General features: G+C 35.1%; 1 protein-coding gene across 1 annotated transcript; it reads right to left on the reverse strand.

Annotated features, from left to right (window-relative positions):
• Nucleotides 1–4,154: 4,154 nt before the first annotated feature.
• LOC107288045 (membrane primary amine oxidase-like) lies at nucleotides 4,155–14,987 on the reverse strand. Its single transcript, XM_015816622.1, has 4 exons — nucleotides 13,412–14,987; nucleotides 6,468–6,753; nucleotides 5,087–5,216; nucleotides 4,155–4,439 (listed from the first exon to the last, which is right to left on the reverse strand). The coding sequence occupies exons 1-4, from the start codon at nucleotides 14,985–14,987 to the stop codon at nucleotides 4,155–4,157; spliced, it is 2,277 nt and encodes a 758-aa protein (XP_015672108.1).
• Between the last annotated feature and the right edge of the window lie 7,439 nt (nucleotides 14,988–22,426).

The raw sequence follows: 22,426 nt of genomic DNA on the forward strand, positions 1-22,426 counted from the left end.
TCTGGAAAGCAGCAGCATTTAAAATGAGACAGTGCTAAAAATAACGTGTCTATGTCCCAGAGAAAGAAAGAGAAAGAGAAATGCACCCAAGAAATATTATGAAATGTTTGTTGAGAAATGCTGGGTTTGTATGCAGCTCCACCCTGTGGCAAATGTATTAATAATATGTGGCAGAGTTTCATGATTTTTTTTCAGACGTTCATCTAAATCAGGCATGTCAAACTCGCGACATCACATGATGTCACATGACATATCGTGACTTTTTCCCCATTGCCGGCAATGGGGTGGGTGTGGTTTTGGTGTGACGCATCTGGCCTGTGGGCCAGCAGTTTGACATGCCTGATCTAAATCTTCAAATTAATTCAAACTAGCCGTTGCATGTGGGGTGGTGGGGTGGGGTGGGGAAATAATTTGTAAACATTTTTTAATGTTCTTCCACTGACCTAAAACTAGTCTTTGGCTCCAAATCCATCTGAAAAGCAAAATATTTATATATGATGTAATTATATAAGCACTAGTTCAGGCTAGTTGACAACTTCAAGGATTTCAAAAGTGCTGATTCTGAAATCACTTCATGTTTACAATTCCCAGATATATATGAAGACATAATTACTATGAGTTTGAAGCCATAATGTTTTGCTGAGTAACCACTGATCTTATTTTATTATGACAGTACATATTGTATTGGAACTAAACTTGTTTACACTCCAGTATTCAAATAAATGTCCTTAATTTTAAAAAGTACACCTTCACCCAAATTGTTATAGAAGATTACAAGAGATACTGTAACGTTATTGTTCCCTACTTTTGAGTCCTCCTTCATTATAATTTTACAGTCATTAGAACAATTGTAAGAATTGTTGGGGCAAAGAGCCTGTAAGTTTTCTTGAATAGTTTTCCTACTTGCCACCAATTTGCAAATCCACCTTGAATTGAATACTGTGGATGTGGCTTATTCCCAGAACCCATTCTTGGACTGTGCTGCCCAGAGTCAACTTGTAGGGGAGATGTTCATTTTTTTTCCTGTTTCATGCAAAAAGTCTATAATGGGTTTCTAGTCAGCAATAAACATAGATATTTTCTCTAGTCACAGAAATCAGTCTGGCCATTTCTGCAAGTTCAATCATCTTCACCAACCATTCTTCCATTATGGGAGAATGAATCTTTCCTTCTTTGCAGGTTGAATAATCTTGCTGAAAATGTTATATATAAAAACAAAGTTCCATTATTTTTTCCCAACAATTTGTCTATCAATCCCCCCCCCCCAAAAAAACCCCTCTGGTTTCAATTGTATGTTAATCTTTAAAATCATTGGAATTAAGGCATCTATCTGATTCAAAAACTTTCTGAATATTTTGCAAGTCCACCAAAGAAGGTCCTTTTTGTTGTTGTTGTTGTTGTTTTAATTTTTATTGATTTTCCAGTTTTACATTTAAATATTTGAAAAGCAATGTGGCGCCTAGGTTGGTTCATAATTCAATAACATACAAATTTCTTTAGTACAGATCACAAACTAGTACATTAAATATTTCCTCTCTTTTTCCCTTGGTATTTACTGTGTCACATTTAAATTAATACAATTCTTATTATATCAATTTAATACAAATAACTTTTTAACATTTATCAATAATTTTCAGTTTATACATATCTTAATCATTTTAACATTCAATCTTTTAGACAATCAATGTCCTGGTAAGTCTTTCTGAATTTTTAACTTCCCATTAATATTTAAATTTAACACTTAATACTTAGAGTTTCCAAGTTTTAAATAACCCCAATTCCCTTTATCACAATTCATCCCAAGATCTTACATCAACTGGTTAATAATACAATATAATATTCTTATTTTCTAATAATTTCCAAATATCTAAATTTAATAACCAAAATTTATCTTATTTCAACATGTAATGCTTCTCCTTTTTTTCTCCATGTCTACTATCTCATATTTAAGTTAGTAATTTTTATTATTACCACTAAATAAAAAACATATTTGTTACATTCATTAATAAGTTTTTAGTTTATATATATTTTAATTACCTATATTCAATATTCAAATTTAATTATTAATGTTTATATTTCCAAGTCTTAAATGACCAAAGTATCCTTTAACTCAACTCATAACAATTTCTAATATTCGAAGTACACATCTTATCTATTTGAGAATATTATGTTTTAATTCTCACTAGTAAGTCAAAACCCCAATTGTCTTCTGTCGTATTCTAGCTTTCTTTCTTTGCCAAATCATCTTCCATGTCCTTGCTTTTGAGTCATCAAATAAATCTCCCTGTGTTGTTATGTATGTTGTTTGATGTAGAAAAAACCATCCAATCAACATTTTTTTGAGAAGACTAACAAATTGTCTCTCTATTTTTCCATCTTGATGTAGTTGTCTTAAACTGTTTATCTTCTCTTCAGTCTGTTGTTCTTCTTGATCCTCAGGTTTCTTCTGATTTGTTAGTCCCTTTTCTGGGTTTTCCATTGATTGTATTTGTTGATCAGTTGAATCCTCTGTCGTAATATTTAATTGGTCCATTTTTTCCATTATATTCTGTGTAGTTGATTTTTCAGTTGTGATCTAATTTTGAGTTTGTATATCTGGGCTGACATCCCATTCTTTTCTGCAACCTCTTATTTCATCAGTAGCTGTAAGAATAGTTTGGTAAATTGCTTTCAGCATAGACAGAATTTGTTCCTGATCTTCCTCCATACTCTCTTAATAATGTATTAGATTAAAAGCTTTGCAATCAGAGAGTGTAGAAAAAAAAATATTCAGTGAGTATGAAACACAGCTGGGCTTCACAGCTGATAAGTGTCTCAGCAAGTCTCTTTTAAACAATAACAGATTGTAAACAATAACAAATTGTAATATCAGGTTTAGCCACAAGATAGCACCCTATATTTAAAATTTTCCAAAGTTTTTATAATCTTTTTGGTTTTACATCTTTTTTATAATCTTTTTATAGATCTTCAGGAAGAGTAGAAAGTCTTTTAGTCCACAAACTTTAAGAAGTAAAATTCCAATTAGGATCAAGTTATTCTTGCAACATTTTTAAGCTCCCCTGCATAGTCAGTCGCCGCTGTTTTTAGAGGGAGGAGTAAAATCTCCCTTCCCTCTCCACAGGGGGGAAAGTACTTAAGTAGCTTATGCAGGAAACAAAGGTAGTTAGGATTTAAGAGAGGTAGATCTCACCCAGTCTCTTCCACGCTGCTTTAAAGTTGCCTGATAGTAAGTGTGACTTCAGCTGTCTGCAGCCTAGTGACGAGCCATATTTCTATGGCCGGTCTTTTGTCCACTGGTTTGGAGGGCTGCCCCAGATCAAATGGAAGAGCTGCCACCCTTCTGCGATCACAGGAATCCCCTCCTTGCTGGTCGCCCCTACAGGGTGACTTTCGACCCTTTCCAGGGTCCCCCAGCGAAGCAAAACTGGACGTGGAAGACGGAGCTTGCCTTTCAAATGTCCATGGTGACTACCTGTTCATGTTTCCAACATAAATTCATATATTCTAGACAATTTCTCTAGTGACATAAACCAAAGATACTTTATTTTATAAAAATTCCCCTTAGAATTTTAATGTATTAGGTATATAAATTTCAGTCCTTTCAACCCCATATTTTCTCATTATCCCATCTGTGTATTATAACCAAGATTTTTAGCCCACTGTATCATACATTCTTTTCCTTGTTCTATATTTGTTTCAAATTTTCAATAAAGGTTTATACATTTTAGCAATAACATGTTCAATTCCATTGAATTGATTTAATTCCATTTAAAACTCAGTTTTACAATGTTCAGATATGTGAATTATTTTATCTACTGTAAATTTTTAAATTTAAAAAGAAAATCATTATCAAGCATACATTTCTGCCATCAGATCTTCTGTATTTTTATCTTACATTCCTATTAACAAAAAGAAAATATAGATAACAACAGAGATAACTATATAGATAAAATATAGATAACAGATAACAAAAGAAAATATTTGCATAGAATTCCATGCTACTACACTTTCCTGAACATAGTGGTCTAATAAGAAGAGGGGGGGGAGGAGAATTGTAAAAGACTGGTGAGGAAAGTAACTCCTCAGTATTAACATCTATAATATACATTCATTGTTTTTTTCCAATTTCTAAGTCACCTTTCAAAGAGAAGGCATTAGAAAACCGTCATGTTTTGAAACCCCGCATAAGTAAAAGGAGGAAAAACAGGCAGACATGAAGCTATTTTTGCCAGGCATGCAAGTTGGTTGATCTCACAGGAAGTGGGGTCTAGCAGTTGGTTGAAATAAACACTGTCTGGAGAATACATGGAAGGGTCATCATCAAAATAATTGTATGGTCTCAAGAAGAAACCAATTTCATTCCCAAGGGTTGCAGTATTGGGTATGTCCTCAGCATGTGGTATATGGAGAAAACCAGCATTGATCCAGGCAACCAAATCCTATGAAAGGAAAAGGGACAATATCTTTGTGGTATCTTAGATAAATAGAAAATGACAGAGGAGCAGATTCAGATAAACCAAGCTTATTAATTAAACAGCAGATGAAAAATGGTTTAGTAAAATATGGGGATAATCTGACAGCATGATTTTATGTTTGCCTACTCAGAATTCAAGATGTATAAAAATGGAAAATTGGGAGTACAAAATTGTTAGCAAATACCTCACATCCATTCTGCAAAATTTTATCAGTTGTGGTACTAAAAAGCTATTTTAAAAAACTGAATGCAAATGGCAAGGCATAAATCCCACGCATACATGTTTGGCTCAGGGTATTTTCCAAGGTCACTTTACCTTAGCTAACAAGAATGCAAACAGGAAAACTGAGGCCCGGTACAGGAAATTTTAAGTTGTCCTCTGAGCAGGCATTTGAAAGATCACAAAGTCCTTTTTTCCCTAAGGGAAAACCCTTAGCAGCGTTAGCCTATTTCCGGAGTAAACCTCAGGTGACTGTCCAACAGGCTACCTTCCTATTCTGATGTCTTCCAAATAAGTTTGACTTCAACTCCAATACATTTGGATAGCAATCATATTGTGGGATAATAATCTGCAAGGTGATTCAGTGCTAGGTGGGGTTCATCTTCACTTACCTGATTGACAATGCTCTCATTGTTTATGAAGTCAGCAAAGTCCACGGGAGGTTTCCATGGGTCAACCTGATTGTAGGCAGTGGTGCTGACAGATTCATTTTCCTTCCTCTTTGTTACAGCCAGCGTATAACTGAAAAGGAAAAAAAGAGGAGTTGCAGAGATTGAAGTTTATTAATTATTATGTTTATTCTTAAAGACCTTAAGAGTTTATGATTCCAGGCATAAGTCCTTAAAGGCAATATAATGGTAGGTTTCTATTCCATGCCCACTATAAAAATAAGGCAACTTTTGTCATAACTCATTATAAAAGAACATTTTAAGATGATGTTTGGTTTGAGCTGCTACATGTAATTTCATAGATGAGTTGCAGAACTCCAAGACCACTGTAGTTATCCCTGTCAACCTAACCGATGGCATAGGTCTCCATCCTGGCAGGCAGTCACTTAGATATACTGACCCCGAACCCCTAGGAAAGTAAAGCTTGCCATTAGCACCTCAAATTACATCCAGAAGCGCAAGAGTATAAATTTATAATAACAAGACTTGGATTCTTTAAGTATTCAATCAGAGCAATTCGAAAGACATACATGGCCACCAATAGTCAGGTCTTTCCAGTCTAAATATGGCCATAGCTAGAATAATACAGTAAGTTTTAAAATGTATTTCACAATTCTACCTTTAATTTATATTGTTTACCTTGAGCCTCTCAATAACTTTTCTTTAAATTTAAAGTTACTTCCATACATCTCAAAACTTATGTGATTCAGGATTTTTTTGGTCTCTTTGGGACAAGTTGGAGAAAATGAAAGATTGTAACATCCATTTTGGTAGACAATATTATCTTCCTATAATCTGTAACATTTGTCTTAGGTCAAGCTCAAGAAGAGCTCTCAGGCTGATAGCTTCCTAAAAATGGAACATTGTAATATAGAAAGTCTTTTAACTACTCTTCCAAACATGATTGCAGATCAAAGCCCAAACATACAAAATTTGTCAAAGGAACTCTTTGCTTTCTTCACAATCCAGTAGTGAATTGTTAATAAAATCAAGTTCCAGGGACTTAAAAGTCCTGCCATGATTGGAAGCGAGGAATGTGAGCTTGAAGAAATTCTACAGAGGTTGAAAAGTATTTTTTTTCCTTTATATGCTCAAGTGTTATGTCTTGGGACTGGAAGTCTCTTCTTTAGCAAATATTTGGGCATTATCACTTTTTAAACAGTTCCACTATCACATCATCTACAATTGGCTAAATAAAGGGATGGTTATATAGATTTCTTTAAGAATAAAATTGGCAATTCCTGCCTATCTTATTCAACGTACTGAAACCCCAAAGACATGAGTGAATCCATTTTACTTTTACACTTAGAAATCAGTCACTTACCGACCCCAGCTGAGGCCTGGCTCCATTGGATCTGACTCTGGCAAATGGTCTCCAGAAAAGCTGATCGTCTGGATCCGATAGCCCTGCTTGTGGCCCCACTTGTTTGTGCGGTTGGATGCAAAAAAAATGTATCTGGGCATGTTGTCATGGAGACGAAATGCCGCCTTATTCTCGGTATCCAAAACTTTCCTCACCATCTTCATTCGATGGATCTTATGTTCTGGGCTCCAAGGGGCCTGCAAGGTCTCAAAAGCCATGTCATTGCTAACCAGGGTATTTTTCACACCTCAGAAAAAAAAACAAGTAGAACAATTAGTATTTTTTATAAGTTTTTTATTTATAATACAGTTAAAACAAAAATGGACATAACGTGACATTCCAGAATATTCCTAACAATTTGTTCCTCTTAATACATATAATTAATACATCATTCTTAATCTCTAACTAAACTTATTATTCTATACAATACAATTATATATACAGTTATATGTATTTCTGTCTTAACACTAGCTTGAAGCCCGAGCAGTTCTCCTTAATTCATACCAGTAATAAAATTTGTCCCAGATTTCAAAGTAGTCTGATTCTGTCTTATCCTTCATTTCCATTCTGAGCCTATCCATTTCAGCACACAATAAAATTTTATATAAAATCTCTTCTTCTGTTGGAATTCCTTTATTCCTCCAGTTTTGAGTGTATACCAATCTAGCAGCCATGAGAATGTGTAACATCAAATAGAATACCCCTTTGTCATATTTCTGCGTGGTTATGCCTAGTAAAAAGCATTCTGGTTTTAACTCTACCACTAGCATTAATATTTCTTCCAGCCATTTTTTAAGCTTATTCCAAAAATCACGGGCTCGTGGGCACTCCCACCACATATGATAGTATGTCCCAGTTGCCAATTTACATTTCCAACATTTGGAAGAAGCATTTGAACCCATTCTAACTAATCTTATGGGTGGGAGATGCCATCTATAGAACATTTTGTAGAGATTTTCTTTGTAGGAGGTGGCCAGAGTGAGCTTCCTGTTTCTTGCCCATAGTTCTTGCCAGATGTGCAGATCAAAGTTGAGATCAAAATCCCTACTCCACTTTAACATGGTCTCTTTTACCTGTTCCTCATACATTGCCTGGTCTAACAGATAATGATATAGTTTTTTAATCATTTTATCCTCTGTACCTAATACTATTTTATCCAGCCCTATCGGTTCTAATTTTATGCCTAACTCTTTTTTATCTTTCCAATATCTCGCCTGTAATTGAAGGTATGCCCACCATTCTAATTCTATCCCTTCGTCTTGAAGAATTTTCCTGGGTTTCAATTCCCCTCTCTCATCTAGAACATTTTTATATGTAATAATCTTTCCTAGTTGGATAAACTTTGGATGTACATGCATTTCTAATGATGAGATCCAACTAGGGACTTGAGTATAATTTGGTTGCCAGATTTTAACCCATACATCAATTAGAGCTTGTCTGATATAATGCCTTCGGAAATATTTGTGTGTCTTATATTTATGATCCCATAACATAGCATGCCATCCTATTTGTAAGTCATGACCTTCCAGACATAATAATCTCCTGTTCTTTAGTAATATCCAATCCCTTACCCATAATAATACTATGGCCTGATAATATTTTTCCAGGTCAGGGAGGCCAAATCCCCCCCTTTCCTTTGAATCCTGCAATAATTTTGTTTTTTAAGACAAATAAGAAGGAAGATACGAATTGCCAAAACTTATGGGATACAGCCAAAGCCTACATGAGAGGCGTTACAATTTCTTACATGGCCAGGGAACACAAAATCAAAACACAATGACAAAGACACTTAGAAGAAGAACTAAGTAGAGTTGAGGAAAACTTGCAAAAGGAACCACAAAGATGCGATTTGAAACAACAGATAGACTTAATTAAGCATAAGATGAATATTATTGGGAAGGAAGAATTAGGACAGCAGATAAAACGTACTAAACAAAATTTCTTTGAAAATGTCAATAAACCAGGGAGATGGCTGGCCTGTAAAATTAAAAAACATAACAACAAACAGAGAATTACTAAATTTTATAATGCAAAAGGTGATATGGTGTACCAGAATGAAGGAAAGAAATTAGTGGCATATGAGTTCTACAAGAATCTATACAAAGATGATCAATGGAGAAATAATTATGATATTGTACAGTATTAACAATCAGCTGATCTACCGAAGGTGCCAGAAGAATTTAAAATTCTGCTGAACAAAGAGATAACACCTTTAGAACTCTTGGAGGCAATCAAGAAACAAAAAAATAATAAAGCACCTGGACCAGATGGTATACCTGTAGAAATGTATAAAATCGCACAAGAATTTTTAAGCCCAATGCTGTTGGATCTATTCAATGAGTTTCTAACAAAAGCTAAAATACCAGCCTCATGGGAAGAAGCTCTCCTCACTTTGATTCCTAAGGAAAATTCAGACCTGGTGCATATCAAGAACTATAGACCCATTTCTTTATTAAATTCGGATTATAAGATTTTTATGGCTATAATGGTGCAAAGACTTGAAAGATTTTTAGCCATAAAAATGGCTTTTTATCTAAGAGATACATAAGAAATAATGTCAGGATTGTTTTGGACATATTGGAGTATTATGATGTGCATAACGAAAAGCAAATGGGTTTAATTTTTCTTAACGCACAAAAAGCATTCGACAATGTGAAATGGGATTTTATGTTCAACCAATTATTGTATATGGATTTTGGGGGAAACTTTTTAAATATGTTTAAATCAGTTTATTCTAAACAGGCAGCAAAAGTAATAATTAATGGAGAAATGACCGACAGCTTTCAAATTCAAAAAGGCATGAGGCAAGGTTGTCCGTTATCACTACTGTTGTTTATATTATCTCTTGAGGTATTAATCAGAGTAATTCAGCAAGATGAACAGATTAAAGGTCTGGAGATCAAGAAAGAAACGTTTAAAACACAAGCCTTTGCAGACGATTTAGTTTTTATAATTGAAGAACCATTACAATCAGGGATAAGATTGATGGAAATAATGAGTAAATATCGGGAAATAGCTGCCCTGAAGATAAACAAAGAAAAAACTAAAATGCTCGTTAAAAATATGACTAAAATACAGAAAAATGAATTGGTTTACAGAATAGGTATTCAAATCACGAACAAAATAAGATATCTAGGGATACAACTAACTGCAAGATGCGTTACACTCAAAAGAGATAACTATGATAAGTTAATTGAACAGATTAAGAAGGATTTAGATATTTGGACCAACCTGCAGCTCTCCCTTATGGGCAGAATTGCAGTAATTAAAATGAATGTGTTACCGAGAATTTTATTTTTGTTCCAATGTATACCCATAAAATTGGACAAGAAATTTTTTCAAAACCTTAACAAAATTATACTCAAATTCATCTGGCGAGGAAAAAGAGCAAGGATTAAAGAACAATTAGTATTTGAGTAGCTGTTGATAAATCAAAACAATCTTGTTGCATTTTCAGTTTCTTAAAATCAAATTGTTTATACAATAAATGTTTGCTAACAAAGGGATGAAATTGTTATAAGTCTATGCATAATTAGTTTTCCAGACTTAATATGATCCAAGTAAGTCAGTGTGAAAAACTATTGCAAACATTAATCAACAAAACAATGCAAAAAAATGATAAAACTGAATTAAATATTTGGCATAACTGAAATATTTCAAGTAACAGTTTATTTAGAACAAACTATTCTGTGAGGTTATTCATTCTCCTTTATTTGCTAATATGTAGTTGAAACAAGGTGGGAACATATTAGCTTCCCATCTTTTAAATATATATTTGCCAGCTAGGTAACACAATCTCACATCTTTCCATGACAATGCCTTTGTATATTAGCAAAGAGGGTTTTTCTGCACATTCATCAACTCTACCTAAGAAGGAGCCTTGCCTGGAATTTAATTCAAGACCATTATGTTATTGTTATTATAGTTTGTCACACAGTCAGTCAGATGTTGAGACTACATTTGGCATTTTTGTCTACCTATTGAGTTCTTTCCAAGGATCTGGCCTAAGTAAATCTGGAAGTTTGATGGTGTTACAGATATCGTTGCAGGATGGAAGCTGTCCTGAGTAAAGCTACCTTTTACAATTAATTGACAAATTATCAATGCCAATGGTGTTCAGGTAGTGCTCTAGTTGTTTTGGGATGGCCCCCAAGGACCTAATAACTATTGGGACTACCTTTGCTTGCTTCTGCCACAGTTGTTCTACTTCCATTTACAGTTTTTGTATTTTGAGATCTTCTCCAGTTCCTTCTCTTCTATTCTGATGTCTACAGATATTACCCTGTCCAGACTTTTTTGTCTTTCTTATTGAAAATTGTTAAGTCTCGGGTGTTATGTGACAGGTACCTGTCTGTACCTTCTTGGTGGGGCTGCCATCAAGAAGATGGGGTCACGTTATTCACCAAAGCACCAGAGGGCAGGACAAGAAACAATGGTTGGAAACTGATCAAAGAGAGAAGCAACCTGGAATTAAGGAGAAACTTCCTGACAGTGAGGACAATTGACCAGTGGAACAGCTTGCCTCCAGAAATCATGGGGGCTCTATCACTGGAGATTTTTGAGAAGAGGCTAGACAGTCACTTGTCTGAGATGGTATAGGTCCTCCTGCTTAAGCAGGGGGCTGGACTCCAAGATCCCTTCCAGCTCTATTTTATTCCGTTCCATTCCGTTCTATTCTATTCTATTCTATTCTATTCTATTCTATTCTATTCTATTCTATTCTATTCTATTCTATTCTATTCTATTCCTGCAGCAGCTAACCAGGAGGTCTGCTGTTTCTTCAGCTTCTTTGCTGAGATGGCATTTGCTATCAGTTGCTGTCTTCTCAATTCTGGCTTTGTATGCATTTGTTCCTGAGTCTTGGTCTTGTGCAGCCAGAATTAGTTCCTATGTCTCTTTCTTCAACTTTCCTGCTCTTAGCCATTGCCAGGTCCTGTTATCTGCTTTCTCTGCTATCTTTTTAATGTATTGGCCATCTAATGCTTTGTCTTCCCATACCTCCTTTCTCTTCTTCATTTGATCTTTTTTGTAGGCGTGTTTGGTCTTTCCAGTATTCAGTATACAGAGAAGACTAGAGAGTAGACTAAAATAGTATACCTACCAAGGAAAATGGGTAGGCATGAAATGTTGCAAATACATCAGATAGCTGAAGAAGAAAAAAGAGCACTGGAAAAATATCTGAAGGACAGCAGTGAAGATGCACAGAAGCTAATATACTGGGAAGGCTTACTGACTACAGGAGAGACCAAACTGGCCTACAAGAAAGACCAAATGAAGAACAGAATTCAAACAGACAGGTACCTGTCACATAACACTCCAAATTTAACAAGCCTTTTTGAAATTCATTGTGAAGTTCAAATCCATGTGTTTTTGCCAGCATGCAGCATGTTATTGAGTGTACTACTGAAGACAGAGGACTGTACATAATATTTTGGACTAATTTGAGGAACACATAGGTCAGGGGATTGGCAAGACCAAACATGAGGAGATTTGTAAAACATGTCTTGTGGGCTTTTGTTGTTTCTTAAAGCTATGGTAATCATATTTTTGGGCTTACACTACCATTTTTCTATAATTTCTGCATTAGCAACCAAGAAAACCACACTTCCAATTTTCAGTAATGAAGATCAATGAGGTTAAATAAAGGCCACACAACGTTGTCCTATCTTAAGAAGAAATACATAAAATTATAAAAAATGTTTACATTTGCTATTTTCTCAGCCCTCCTTCTGACCTATGCAATATACAGATTCTCAATGGAAGATAAGCTGGGTGCAAATGTTTTTTCTGCAGTTCTAACTATCTGTTGAAATTCGTACTTGTCCTGTTTGGTTGCTGTACAGATTCAATAATTCCTCTGTAGAACTGTATCAACAGCTCCTGGGGCAGTCTGAACTTTATGCATTGAATAAACCAGTTCAAGTGAGCTATTGCATTTTTCTGGCTTACAAACAAATGAATGAGGAAATACTCTAAAAAAGATTTTTAGTTTTATTCCTCCTCCCTGAAACCACCCACCAGTTCCAACTCCATCTGAAAACCAATTTACATATTTATCTTTAAATGGGAGTATGGATAGTCCTCAACTTATGACTACAATTGAGCCCAAAATTTCCATTGCTAAGGGAGACAGTTAAGTGAATATTACAATCTTTCTTGCCACAGCTATAAAGTGAATCACTGCAGTTGTTAGGTTAGTAACATGGTTGTTAAGTGAATCTGGTTTCCCCATTGACTTTGTCAGGAGTTTTCAAAAGAACACTGCAACAGTCATAAATATGAGCCAGTTGTCAAGCAGCTGAATTTTGATCATCTGACTATGGGGATGCTGTAACGGTCATAAGTGTGAAAAATGGCTGTAACTAATTTTTTTCAGTACCATTATAACTTTGAACAGTCACTAATTGAACTGTTGTAAATCAAGGACTACTTGTACAATATTGCTGCAAGTGCTGATTTTACAACCACTTCACATGTACAATCCCCAGAAATATATGGACATAGTTATTAGAGTTTGATACCATCATATTTTGCTGAATGGCCACTGATTGTATCTTACTGTTATTCTTACAGTACATATTGTACTTAAATTAATTTTTGTTAGAAACCAAATAATGACATAAATATCCTTGCTTAAAAAAAACTTTATTCAGCCATGGATAAATAAATAAAACAAGAATATCACAAATATGAAAAAAGAAAAAATTAATGATTCTTAACAATCTCCTCACCTAACGTGTTAAAGAACATTACAAACATAATACTTTTATGTTCCTCACCTGTTGGAAGCATATTGTTGAGTCTTTCTTCATTGTAGAACTTAAAATCATTCAAATAATTGTAAGAAAGCCAAATTGAGAAAAAGAATCTATAATTTCATTGAAAGTTATATTTTTCCTACTTACCACCAATATCCAAATCCACCTTGAAATGAATATTATGGGTATGAATTGTTCCCAGCACCCATTCTTGGACTCTATTGCCAAAGTCTCTGGCATCACCAAAGTAAAATGAAGTTTGAATTGATCCGCTGGCATGGATCCGAACACCAACAGCTCCATTTTGGTGGAAAATAAAATCCCAGATATAGTCATAGTTGCCAACTGTAGATATGGTTCGGAACACCAGATTTGAATCTGCCAACCCTCCATAAAAAGGAGACTGGATGCTTTCATAATGTCGTCGTAAGGGTAACTCAGCATTCTGCTCAAAGATGCAGATAGCATTTTTACGGCTAACAGGTAATGAAGTACCATAAAAAAAGTGAAAGTCCAAGTAACTGGATAAATAAGGACAATCTAGACCCCAGGTGAGTGGAAAGATATGGGATCCAAGTCCAAAACTGGCATCCATGTATCTGGTCAACATGGTTTTAGGACTGTTGGAGCCATAGATAGCACTTGCTTCTTGCAAACTTAACTCATAGATTATTCTTTCTCCATTAAACCTGACATCAAAGATACGTGGACCCCTGCTTGCATCAATTCCAAATGCAAAACTCCATCTCAGAAAAGTGACATGGTTATTGCGAATCCTATAGCGTGGTCCACGAGGTTCATACTGCAAAGGGCCTGGATCTTTTGGTGGCACCCTCTGCTTCAGTGATGAGTAACCCCCATCAGGAGGGGCTTCTTTAACCTTGTCTACTCTAACCTTTCCCATATTGAATTGTCTCTCAAGGTCTTCCATGTCTTCGAAGTACTGTCCATTATAAAACACTTTTATTACCTTCCACTCAGAAACATCCAAGCTACTATGATCCACTTGGACCTCAAAACCAACTGGATGCAAATAGTATCCAATCACATTCTGGAAATGACTCACCCATATTTTGCGATCTCCTGATTTTAGGCCGGGTGGCATTTGTCTGTTATACTGAAGATTGCTTCCATTGTAATTTAGAACTTTTTGCATGAAATTTGGAGCCTTCGGGTATTCATTTCTCTTTAAGAAATCATGGATTTCACGAAACTCATTTCCCAGAATCATCCTTTGAGAATAAGGCAATTTCCCTCCATATTTTTCTACCGTGATATCTTCATGATATGCTGGTTCTGGAAGTGGACCCACCACAAATTCTGTCACATTGGGATCCACCTGATTTCCAAAATGGACCACAGCCAGAGCTTCCCGTGCTGGCTGAGATCCTTGATCATCTAGGAATTGTAATACTTGTGCTTTGGGAGGGAGCTGCAAGGTGATCATACAAATGCAGTTGTCTGATGGCTTGGCTTGAGGTGTCTCCACCAGTGGCACTCCCAGGTTGGACTGTAAATACCTCTTTACTTGCATTATCTCTTCTGGAGTTAAATCTTGAAATACCTGGCTGCCATTGTCTTGAGCACTTTCTCCTTCTCCTTTTTTCTGGAAAGAACTCTCACAATCTGTGGGTTTTTCTCCTCTATTTTGGAAACTCAAGATTAAGATAATAATGATGGTGATGCCTATTGCTACGAGAGAATAAATCACTTTCGAATTCATTTCCCCAATCCTATAGATAAAAAACATAGAGAATATAATTTGTTAAGTTTCAAAATTTTATATTTTTAATCCTGGACACAAATATTAAAGACACTTGTTGAGCATGTAGGTTTTCAAAAGTATAAATGCCTTGCATTTGCGAAACACTCCAGAAATTGTGGAAAGATAGCAATCATATATCCACATGTTCAATAATCTTACCATCCAGTCAGGTTTCTCCTTTTTTCATTAGTTAAAACCAGGAAGTTGGAAGAAGGCAATGGCTGCACACTTCTAAACTGACTAGAAGTTGAGCTGAAAGCAAGTGAGATTTTATGTTTTTTAGAAGTAGGTTTGCAAACTCTTACTATATACTCAGTAATCTGTTGGTTATATCAGGAAGTTATATGTAGATTGAAAGGGAAGGTACATATTATGCAAATGTTCTTAAAATTATAATGTCTTTTGAGAATATGCCATCCAGGAATCTTCTGAAAGAAGACTAGAAGAGCACTGAGGTTCAACAGATTTCTTGAATCTGTCATCTTTATAAAAATAAGTCTTGAATAATGCAGCAAGAGGGAGAAAGCCCAGCCTTATTATTTTCCTACATTTATCCCAAACATTTAGTAGGTTGAGGAAGACTGCATGGTCTCTTAAAGTTTATTTATTCCTATGTGTCTCCTTCCAGATATATCTATATAGTTTAGGAAAGAACGTAAGAGACAATCTATTATGAAATCCATGTTAAACCACTATTGTGATCATACAGTTTCAAATTTGGAGCCACAAAGCCATCTCATTCTCTTCTGTCCTGCAATTATTTTCAGGGAACTAGTATTACTGTATATGTATATGTAGCATCATCAATATTAAAGATTCCCTAGGCTAAATAATATTTTTGAAGATTTTTAAAAATAGAAGATGGATTCATGTTCCAAATTCATTCTTTAGTGACTGGATGTTAAATTTCATTTAAGTTACATACAAGCATTCTTTTCATGAGCCGTAGACTTGGTAGGGCTAAAATGACAAATTCTATATTTACATAAGTAATATAGTTTTGTATTACACTGATAAAACCTGAAACCTAAACAAAGCGGTGGTTGAGCTAGACAAAATTATATGAGTTAAAGAACTGTTAGGGATCTGCTTGATTGAATCATAGACTCATTGGTTTAGAAGATGCCTTGGTGGCCTTCAGGTCCAACTGCCCAGAGAACTAACTCTCTAATCTTGAATTAAAAACCTTCAGTGACTCCAAGAAGCAAGCTGTTACTCACTGAGGAAATTACTCCCTGAGGAAATTGTTCTTTATTTTCAGTTCGGATCACTCTCTGCAGACCTTCTATTCATTGTCCCTCCTACCCTGACTTCAGGATAATAAATCCACATCTTCCTTTCTGTAACAACCCCTCAAATCTTGAAACACAGCTATCATGCCACCTCTTAGCCTTCCCGTCTTTAGGTTAGTGTTGGTGTACAATCTGTGGATCCTCCTGGACTCCCAAGCTTCTGATCAATGAGCTGTTTGCAGCCATGGCCAGGGGGTCCTTTGCACAGGTTCCTCTTATGTAGGACTAGGAGGCCTTGATCATGGTGTCTCACACCTTTAGCACCATCTGTTTGGTTTGCTGTGTTGTGTAACATCATTGCTCAATTAGCTGCTGAGCTGAGCCAATTCCCAGTGCAATTCAAGATCACTTATGAAGGTCTCCATGGCATAGGGCAAAACTATGCATCAGAACACTTTTCTACTGTAGTTTCTGCCCATCCACCAAATCTAGAAGAGGGGACATGCACTGGGTACCTTCTATTAGACAATATCATCTCGTGGGTTTCCAGAGCCATGCCTTCTCAATGGCACCACTTAAGTTCACTTGGAAATAAAACTCCTATTACAGGACTGATTATTTCCTTTTTAAATAGTAATTTTATTAAACATTACAATTAAAAAGATAAAAATAATACAAATTAAAAAGGAAAGAATAAAAAGAAAATGCATAAATTAAAAATAGGATAGAAAAAGAAAAACTAAGTTTATAGTAAAGAAAATAAAAAATAGATGTGTCTCTTCCCTTATACCAAATACAACCAATTGTAGTACCTTAATACCTTATATCTTTAGTATAAGCCTTCTCTTAAAATACAATAAATGATTCTTCTTTCCATATCTTATTTCTTATTTATAAACAAATCTTAAAACCTGCCATTCATCATTTTGCTGTTATTTCTTGATCTGCAAAAGTTGCAGCACTTCATCTTTAACCTTGACCAAATATACTAACCTTATATTCCTTCTTTTTACTTTTAATGATCATAAACTTTAATCTCTTCAAATAATGTCATAGAACTTGATCTCTTTTCGTTTTTTCTTTGGTCCTTTTCAAAACTTTAAGAAGTCTTTTTTGTAAATCCAATACAGGAAAGTTATGCAGGTTTGTTGCTTGTATATCCCTTTTAATTATTAAGGATTCATTTGTATGTCCTATATAACATCAATTTCTATATATTCTTGTAGCCTGTCAGTTTTAATCCACTTTCAGGTCAGTCTCAGTCTTGTGCAGTTCCTCTTCAATAATGACTCAAAACTGGGAACAAACAGATTTTATATCATGTACAATTCAACAAAGAAAGAGAAAATCATCTGTGTATGCAGAAAAATAAATGTATAACAACAGTTGTTCAGGCATTCTCTTCATTAAAATAAGTTTGCTGAGTGAGCTGATGGTGAGATTAAAAAAAGTTTAGATATTTCAATGACATTGTTTGAAGAACATGCCAAACCAGAAACAGCAGCTTTTGGGGCTGGTTACCTCTGGGATTTTGAGAATATGCTTAATTGACAAAATAGTTGTTGGAAAAGAATAGCACTTTTATAAAAGATACTGTGTAAAACTTCATGAGTTACAAATCACCAATAAATTGTTTTCACTACATCTGCTGCTTATTTATTCCCTTTATTTTGCACAGGTACCTTAAATTACAAATGGGATCATTTGTAAACACAAGGGATCATTACATGATTGCATAAATTCACTGCATTTAGGAAGAATGTATGGGGCTTAATAGCTGGCTGTAACCAAACCCTCTCTGGAAGAACCACACATCTGCTTCTTTCCTACAACCAATATCCACTGGTTATAGGTGAACTTTGCAACACATTCAGATTGATGTAATTTAAGATCAGTTCTATACACATTTCCTTATAAATGCCCCCTAGCTTCTTTTTCTGAGTGGTTGTGTTTGCTGTTTCAGAAGGATATCTAGAAACAATGTGTAGTCAACATATATGAAATCCAATGGTTACTTTGAAGTGCAAGTGAGTTTGATACTCCATAGTGGGGAATAATGAACTTTGTAAAAGGGAAAAAAAATCTATATTAATTTCTCCTGCTTAGTTGTCAGTAGAATTGTACATGATCAGTGCTGACAGCTTATCTGAAAATCTTTAGGGAGTCTGTATTTATAGAGCTTGTGTTTAAATTCCTGTAATTAGCAGGAATTACTGCCAACTTCAGTTTCTTTCTTACTATAGTTTTGTTCATATAACAAGAAGGGCTTCTTTCCATTCCTTTCCCCCTTTTACTCCATTTCATTTGCACATACTTCAAGAAACTAATCAAGGAGAGAAGCAACCTAGAACTAAGGAGAAACTTCCTGACAGTGAGAACAATTAACCAGTGGAACAACCTGCCTCCAGAAGCGGTGAATGCTCCAACACTGGAAGCTTTTAAGAAAAGACTGGACAGCCATTTGTCCGAAATGGTATAGGGTTTCCTGGCTGAGCAGGGGGTTGGACTAGATGACCTTCAAGGTCCCTTCCAACTTTACTATTATTATTATTATTATTATTATTATTATTATTATTATTATTATTATTATTATTATTATTATTATTATTATTAAGATCAGGGTCCTCAATTATGGAGTTCTCTTCCCCCCCACCACATTCTGGTCCACACATCCATAAATGCATTTCAGATGGGATGGAAACCCTGTTTATTATGGCCAGCTAAGACTCTTATAAGGAAACCAACAGAGAGCAGCAAATCCCAGAACTGCCAGGCAATCCTGAGCAGCTGCAGGCAGAGGAGTTTACACCATTTGTCATCCAGGAAACACAGACGCCGCCTTTTTCAGGAAAAGGAGAGTCTGAGCTGCTACTCCCTGCCAGTGCAAGGGCTCACCATGTGCAAAGGAGAGCAGAGCAAAGGTGCTTTGTAGGCTTCATGCAAGAAAGGAGCCTTGTCTTTCCAAATAAGCAACACCGGAGTTCCTTGTATTTAATAAGAGCAGAATGTTCAAACCTCTCCATTGGCAACAATTGCTTGTTAACCTAGATTCCAGGTGCCTTAATTCTTGTCTTGAAATCTTGTGACTGTGATTCTGGACCTAGATTGGCTGATGACAAACAATTGTGTCCGCTGTTTTGGATTTGGAGTCTCTCTCAAGGGAAGCTTGCTTGACCTCTGGGGACTTGATTTCTCATGTATGTGTGTGTGTGTATGCTTGTGTATTTACACGCACCTTTCCTTTCTCCCTTGTTCATTTGCTTGAAAAGTTCCTAATAAAGTTTTCAAACCTCCCTATGTGTTTATGAGTGTTTGGACTGAGACAAGACATTTATTCAGTGAAACAGACTGATTGGAGGAACTGGGAAGGAAGTAGTTGTGAGCATATGCTAAGAAAGGTAGTAGAAATTAATTAATTAATTAATTAATTAATTAATCTTATTAGTTAACTTTAGCTTTAATAACTGTATAATATTTGCATTGTGATTATGTATATATTATGCCACATGTTAAATGTATTCTTCCTATATTTTAAATACCAAATAATGATTATTTATTTTTACTGTGGTTGGATTGCATCCTGATGGAAAGGGATATTATAAAGATAAAAATGTATGTTTGCTTGCTTGGTCTGACTTTTGAGGGCCACCCAGGATGGACATTATAGTACCAACACAAACTTTGTAGTATTGTTGTACTCGCTAACACAGTTATTTTGTATTTTAATTTAACTTATTTTTCTCATTTTTAAATGTTAATGGTTTATCAAACCATTGCAGACTGGAATGGAGCTTGATTGATAGCTTCTAACATTCCTAAACTGAAAAGATAAAATCTGTTTTTGTTCCCCAAAAACAAAATAGGATGGGACCACGTTTGCTTTAACAGGATGTCTAGAATTGATCTTCTGATAAGAGAAATCTTGTTAGTGCTAATTGATACCTGGTTTGTCTCTCCATGAACTCAGAACAACCTTATGATTTTTTTTCCTCATTAACGTCATAAATTTTATGCACCTGTTTTCATCAGATTTCATTTAAATAAATATGTTGTTAATATGTTTGACTCCATGTAACTGATTTTCTATGGAAAAGGAAGTTACTTTTGTCCTTGTACTTTTTCCTTTTATCTATCAACTCTAGAAGGACTAAAAGCTGAGAATCAAGGTTTCTTCTTTGAATGAAAGGAATCCTTTTGAATCAGAACACTCTGAAAAAATTGTAACGAAATGATCTTTCTATTTGAGATGGTTTCAATGGAAAATGTTCGTGCCAAGGCATGAGCCTAGAAGCCATATTTTGGCCCTCACTTTATCAAGTCTGGTCTTCTATTGGATTATCCTGTATCACAGAAAGATGCTTTCTGTCTTACAAGAGTCCTGCTGCAACCACAACATCTTGCAATCATGCATTTTTGTTATTTTGGGTCCCTGGTTCTTTTATCCTATCCATGAATTCATCCCACAGTTCTGATTTAGTCTTCATACCAATAATTGGCTGGATTTCTCTAATCTTCCCACCCTTCCAAAGGTGTCCACAACTAAAGTCCAATAATAATGCAAATCTTTTCAAGAAGTTAAGTACTGGACCTAATCAGTACTTGCCCACATGGCAGAGTCTTTCCAAAGAGTTTTACACTTTCAGCAATTTTAATCAAGAAAACAAGATTGAATGGGAAAGTATCAAATTAAATAAATGAAAAAAAAACGTAATTCCATTGTTTGGGTTTTTATTGTAGGAGGAAGACAAATCTTGCATTATCTATATGCAGTTCACATGTCTTATTTCTGAAAGAGACATACCTCTAGATAATATAACAGGGGTTCCTTATCTGGGGAAGACTTGAAATATGTCATGCTTTATCATGGATATCTTCATAGCTAATTCAAATGTTTTTGAAGTGGATACTTTAAGATTTGCTGAGTAAGATTGTACATTCCACAATAAAATCTTCAATTTAGAGCAAAAATGCTACATATATATATACATACTCTTAAGCAGGAGATAAACATTGATACAAACTAATAAAAAGTGAGAAAAAAAGAAAGAAAGAAACTGATGAGAAAGTAAAAGTACAAAGAAGATAAAATTAAAAAACAGAAAAGAAAAGACACAATAAGTAGCTTTTGATTATGTAAATTAAACATTTATAAGTACAATATTAATTTACCCCTTACTCTATGGTCTCTTCTTTCTATAACACTACATAACAAATTTCAATTTAATTTTTGTTCCTTGGTACAAAATGTGTTTTCCTAATCCCTCATGCCTAAAATAAATAAAAAATAGTTATTGTTCCACAAAAACTTTTATTTTGTGGTCAGGACAATGATATTTTGAAATTTATCTTTTTTTGAGAACATTCTCAATTCACATTCAATGCTGAGTAGACTTCCTGAATATTCTTGAACTGTGAGAACTGTCCAAAAGTTTCTAGAATTAGCCAGAATTTTCTAGAACTTTCTGGAATCTTTTAGAACTTTCTAGCACTTGCTGGGTCTATCCTGTAGTATCCATAGACGTATAAAAGTAGAAGTGCCTTAAACCAACATTTTAGTTTGTCTAATTGCTGAGTAAGAGAATAGTGAATAGCAATATTTGATTTAGATGGCATCAAAAAGTTACTTGCACTCAGCAGATACATTTTGCTACGTGTGAGGACAATTTTTCAAGACGAGTGAAAAAGTAGTTTGTGAAAGCGTCTGTTACGATTTGCGAGGTGTACAAAGCATACTTCAGCATGCCTGTCAGGGATCAAGAAAAATCCTCGGCATCTCATTTCACATGCCTACACTGCAAAAAAAACTCTTGAAGACAAGATGAACAATTGCCACTTGCTAGATGGAATTTCGGATGTTTTTAAGAAGAAACTGGACAGCCATTTGTCCGAAATGGTATAGGGTTGCCTGCCTGAGCAGGGGTTTGGACTAGATGACCTCCAAGGTCCCTTCCAACTTTATCATTATTATTATTATGTACATTTTATGCCCTGTGGTAATACCTTGCACAATATTAGGTAATGTGTATAATATCATTTTTTTAAAATTTATTTATATAATTCTGCTATGTTTACCAGCTGGTACAGGGGAAAAAATAGAGCCATAAAGTTTGCTATCCCAAGAATTTGGCAGGAACCGACTTCCCTCTCAAGCAACTGCTACTTCTG

Source organism: Protobothrops mucrosquamatus, unplaced genomic scaffold, assembly GCF_001527695.2.
Source record: "Protobothrops mucrosquamatus isolate PMUCROS unplaced genomic scaffold, P.Mucros_1.0 scaffold470, whole genome shotgun sequence".
NCBI lineage: Eukaryota > Metazoa > Chordata > Lepidosauria > Squamata > Viperidae > Protobothrops > Protobothrops mucrosquamatus.